At 47.9% G+C, this 5,503-nt stretch overlaps 1 protein-coding gene across 5 annotated transcripts in view; it reads right to left on the bottom strand.

Annotated features, from left to right (window-relative positions):
* Positions 1-5,503, bottom strand: part of Znf697 (zinc finger protein 697) — a 40,639-nt gene that overhangs the window by 6,175 nt on the left and 28,961 nt on the right. For 4 of the 5 annotated variants that reach the window (XM_050124785.1, XM_050124789.1, XM_050124790.1 and 1 more), the window contains exon 2: positions 983-1,260. In XM_050124785.1, coding sequence (XP_049980742.1) covers positions 983-1,223 — 241 coding nt within the window. In that variant the 5' untranslated portion in view covers positions 1,224-1,260. Of the gene's footprint in view, positions 1-982; positions 1,261-3,993; positions 4,164-5,503 lie in introns of all 5 variants that reach the window. The other variant, XM_050124786.1, reaches the window with a different exon arrangement.

Genomic DNA, 5,503 nt, shown 5'->3' with positions numbered 1-5,503 from the left:
GGAAATGGCTGTGACCACACAGCCCTGGGCCATAGGGAGAGGGCTGTGACCACACAGCCCTGGGCCATAGGGAGAGGGCTGTGACCACACAGCCCTGGGCCATAGGGAGAGGGCTGTGACCACACAGCCCTGGGCCATAGGGAGAGGGCTGTGTGTCATCTCTTTTGGGGCCCTGCTGTAACCCTGAGCAGGACAAAGCAACCAATGTCCAAAGGCAGAAACAAGGAAGAGACCAGAGACCCAGCATTGGCTTTCAGGTCAGAAATAGCAAGGGAGGCAACCAGGAACTTAGGCACTTGGGTAACCAGCCTCAAGAACACAGGTAGGTCACTTAACCAGTAAATTTGCTTCTCTAGAAAGGAAAATGAGTATTTAACTAGAAATATCATTATACTTTGCCCAGCACCGTGCAAAGTCACTTTTGAAATTTTTCAAAAAATAGTTATTCATCTATTATGTGTGTATGTGAGTCTGTGTGTACCAGTCTTCTGGTGCCTGCAGAGATCAGAAGAAGGCACTGGATCTCCCAGAACTGATCCAGGTGGTTGTGAGCTGATTAATATGGGTGTTTAGAACCAAACTCAGGTCTCCTGCAAGTAAGAAGTGCTTTTAACCACTGAGCCAGCTCTCTCAGCTTCCAAGTCACTCTCCCAACATCTCTGAGGTGTGCCCCAATATTGCCCATGATTCCACCATAGTGCTGTTACAGGTAGCCAGGGCAGCAACATCCATACGTGACCCTTTACTAATACTTACCAGCGTGGGCTCAGTGGTGGGTGATATTAGAGAAAAAGATGCTCAGAGGACTAACATTAGGAGAGCCAAGTGAGTTGAGAATCCTGCATACTGGTCTCAAGAGAGCCCTCCCGCACTCCCCCACCGCCACCCCGTGTGCCAGATCCCTGAGATGCTGGCCCTGGCTGTATGCCATAGGAACCAAATGTGAAAGTGGCCACTTTCGTGGACACTCCAGCCTTCTCACCTGGGCAGACAGTGGACACTATTTCCCTCTCATGTGCGTCCCCTCTGAGATCGTCATCCTGTGGGTTGGAGCTCATGTCCTGCTCCAGATGGCCCCTCTCTTCTGTGTCCTGTGGATTGGAGCCCATTCCTCTTTCTTTTGGGTCTGCCTCTCTGTCCTCAGAGTTCTCAAAGTCAGAACCCATACCTCTGTCTTCGGAATTCTGGTGTTCATGCACACCCTGATGATCTTCCTGGTCCATCCAGCAAGAAAAGGGCAAAGGAGGTAGCCGGGGATTCCTGCTCAGACAAAACATGGAGAAAGAAAGGCTACATCAAGCCGGATCCAACCCTTTACTCCATGTGGTCTTGATTTCCCCATCCAATAAAACAGCTGGAGTTGCAAGCACCAGTAACAAGTCTACTTACTCCCGACCGCATGTACACTTAGGATAAACAACTGTGTGAAGGGGGACTTTTGAGTGGTCACATCCTGAGACCACATACCGACACTCACTCACGGGACCAAAACTAGATCAGGTCAATCTGGGAAGTAAATGTCTGGGTGTAAGTTTACACCTCAACACTGAAGTAAGCATTGCTTCTTTTTGCTTTTACTTTATTCCTTTATTTCTGTAGTGCAAGGGATTGAACCTGGGACTGCAAGCCCTCCACCACTGAGCTATATCTCCAGCTACTTAGCTGTTATTTTGGAACAAGGTCTTGCTAAGTTACCCAAGCTGGCCTTGAACTCATTCTGTAGGCCCGGGAGGTCTTGAACTTCCCATCCTCTGCGTCAGTCTCCTGAAAGGCTGGGATTCCAGGACTGTGACGTTCCTCTTGTCATTGTTTAAAACCTTCATGCGTATTTAGCTTCCTGACCTGTGCCTGTGGCTTCACCATGAGGAAAGCAAGCTTGAGCGGCCTGCTTGCCGCTGACACATTTGGCACACATGAAATCACCCAGGCCCTCTCCACCTGGGCACACACTGAATGCTTTTGCAATCTCCTTAGTATAAAGGTAAGCAATTCTCTTGCCAGGGATTTGGGGTAGAGAAAACTGTGATGGCATATTAAACCTAGACCACTCTGGATACTTCTAAACACTGTCCACTGTCCCCAGAGGAGGGGGGGGGGGAACAAAACAAACAACAACAAAACACTTTTACAGCTGAAAAGCAAAAGTATAGAAAAGTCCTAATAACAATTCTCCCTCGTCTGTGAAGACTCTAGTATAGACAGGAAGCCAGTTTTGCCGTCTCAAATTCCCATGCTTTCCTCCCTTTGATGAAGCCTGCCCTACACAAGCCTGTAACATTCTTACAAGTATTTAGCCGGTTACTGGGGGGCCTTTATCGAGCCAGAAGGAAAGTACAGGCAGTCCACAAGAATAACAAACATCAATATAGCAACTTCTTATCAAAGACTGTCTCCAAAGGCAAACTCAGCCTGGCTCTGTGGCTCCAGAAGGAAGCCAAGATGATTCAAGCTGTGGCAGGTTTGCTGGAAGCAGGATGGAGAGGTGGTGGGGCCTGCTGTGTTAGAGGCCATCTCCATAGTCCAACTTCATACATTGCAATGTGTCAGTTATAGACAAACTTTAAGAAGAATGTGTACCAGGGACAACGTGGCAGCCCTTCTACCAGAAAGCCCAACATTTGAATCACAGGGAGAAAAACATCACATTTTCAAGGCCTCTGTGGATGTCAGGTTTGCATCTCAAACACAAAGGGACCCTGTCAAGGCTGGGCAGTTGAGCCGATAGTAATTTCTTTCTGCTATCCGGCTTGCTTGCAGCTTAGCTCAAGGAAGTAAAGCTATAGCCAGGTCAAGGATCCGGGTCTGTGATCTGAAGGAAACCACTTCAACCAACATCCCAACCATCGCAAACAGGACTGCAGGAATAAAGCTGGTAGGGGAGGGAGTAGTGGCCGGAGATGTGACGCAGTCTAGAGAGTACTTGCCTGTCACACACAACACAAACCCTGAGTTAATCAGACATGCCCATGTGTCACCGTGACGCCGCACTCAGAAGACAGAGGCAGGAGGATCAGAAGCTCATGCAGCGAGTCGGAGGACAGCTGGGTCACATTAGAGACCCTGTCCCAAAAAAGAGAGAAAAAGGTACGGTAGGCAAGGCCATCCCATCCTCCCCTCCTCTACCGAGGCCTCCCTGAGGAAGTCCTGGTGCTGGCATGAAAAGTGGAAGTTATGGGTAGAAGAAATCCCACCACTGGCTCAGGCGGGCCCAAGGCAAGTCAATTAACCTCTTACAGTTTCAGAGTCTCATCTGTAGAAAGAGGGTATTGCTGCTTAACCTTTCTCACGGGGACGGCGTCAGAGGGAAACTAATTAAAAAGCACTTTGAAGGACACCGGAGAGTCGTTAATGCTCCGAGCTTTCACTGCTGGGAAAGCCGTGCATTCGTCCTCTGTCTTCTCAGCACGCCTCTCAAAGGCACAGCGGCTGCCCGTCATTCTGGGGGACCACCCCGTCAGCACCTTAGATCTTTCTCAATAATGAGGAAAGCAGAAAGATTGAGCCCTTCCCTAAATGTCCTGGGGAAGCGTGTCTGAACTCAAGTCAACAGTATCCCAAAGGACTGTACCTCCCCTTTGGAAGGTAGCTCAACTAAGCTGCCAAATCTCAAACAGACGTTTTATGGTAGGAAGAAAGGGAAATTATTACAGCCATGAACCTCCTAAGAAGTGTTTTCCATATGAGACTTCTGTCCCCAGTCACACTGCACAAGACCGACTAGACAAGTGCATCCCTAGAGTCTGCACATACCATGCACCCGAAGGTGGGGTTTGGAGAGGCAAGAGGAGGCTTGCAAAAGTGGCTTACTGGTTTGCTGGTGGGGGAGGGGCTTAACAAGAGAACCGATCAATGTTTCCTAGCAGTCAGTGTAGCAAGAGAAAGGGGTGTCCGCCAGTGTGCACCACCAGAGAGCCCTAAAACTAAAGGCCAGTGACAGCAGCCGGCCTCCCTGAAGGGTGGAGCATGGCGGGGAGCAAGGGGGTACAGCTTTACCTCTGAACCCTTTAAATGGCAGCTTGGGGACCGTCTGATTGGTGGTGGTGCGTCCAGGGACCAGATCGAATCCAGTAGCACTGTTTTTCTAACTTAAAAGAGAGTTAGGATCCGAGTTCCCCCACTGAGGGCTGGCATCTGAGGTCACAGTACTTGCCACGCTGAATGTTCTAGAAAGGAGGAGAGCCCCTATCATCCAAAGTGGCAATGTTCACGTATTTGTTCTAAAATGCCTATGTCCGTGGGAGACTAGAAGTCTGTGCCTGCTGCCCCTCCACCCCGCAGACACACACCTGCAATAACACAGATTCAATTTCACTCACACCCTCCTGTCCTAGATTGTAGGCAGCTGTCAGGCAATGGTGGCAGCTGTTTAGAGGTAAGCATAGGTGGTCAAGATATGTCAATTGATAAAAAGCCACAGCTGGTTTTAAAATACCTTATTTTCATTAATATAGACACAGTAGCATATTCCATAACACAAATACACACAGGCTCAGAAAGGAAGGCCAGGAGATCATTATTAAAATGTCGACTATCTCTTGATCACTTCTTGGAGGCTTCTGGCTATTAACTCTTATCTTACCAAAATCCAGTGACGTAGGCTATTTCTAACTCACAGACCAAAAACAGGAACAGACTTGATTACACCAAGGTCCTACACAGTGTGAACTGGCAGCACAAAGTTGGACCTTCCCAGACTGCTTCTGATGCTTTAGGACGTCTTCGTCATTTTTATATGCATCTGCATTTCCAACAGTAAACATGTATTCTTTTTTCAACAAGGAAAAATGGCTACCTTTATTTTCAGTGTGATCAATATGTTAAAGGAAAACCTGTAATTATCCTAGAAGTAACAGAAAGACAAGCAGAGGAGTCGTGACTCTGCCACCCTAAAGACTTCATTTTCAGAAGGGCTATCTACTCACCCTAGGATAACCAAATTGTCTATGCAGGCATATTTTACTCCAACCTTTCTTCCTCATTCTCAAAAACTAGCAACATTTTTTCTTAAGCTCAGTCAGGGTTGGATAAAGAGTAGGCAGCGTGGAGGGAGTGATGACTTTGTAGCCAGATTGACCATACTTGAAATGTCTGCTCTGGACCAGCTGCTTGACTTTATGTGAGCCACATGACCTCGTAGGAGCTCTTAGCCTGCATCCATGAAAACAAGGAGGCTGCCACCTCCACGCAGGGTCATTCTGGGAGCTTGTAAAAATCACATTTGTTAAGGCTGATGATGCATTAGGTGCAGAGGGAACAGAATTTACAATTCCTTTATAAAGTTCCAGATCAACATCTCGACTTAAGCAATTGCACAGTAAACTAAGGCCACTATCCACAGCTATGTTCCCTAGGAATAGCCTTTCCTACTTCGGGAGGACCTTCCCTCAGCCTTGCTGCTGTTAATAAAAAACTCACCATGTGAAGACAAGAACCAAGGAAGGGGCAGTCGGCTAAGGGAGCTGGATACAGCGTGAAAAGCTGGTAGTTGCAAAAAAAAAAAAAA

Source organism: Alexandromys fortis, unplaced genomic scaffold, assembly GCF_014885135.2.
Source record: "Alexandromys fortis isolate MF-2015 unplaced genomic scaffold, M_Fortis_MF-2015_v1.1 scaffold_235, whole genome shotgun sequence".
Taxonomy (NCBI): domain Eukaryota; kingdom Metazoa; phylum Chordata; class Mammalia; order Rodentia; family Cricetidae; genus Alexandromys; species Alexandromys fortis.
Note: the sequence above shows the minus strand (reverse complement) of the source record. Positions and strands in the feature narration are given on the sequence as shown.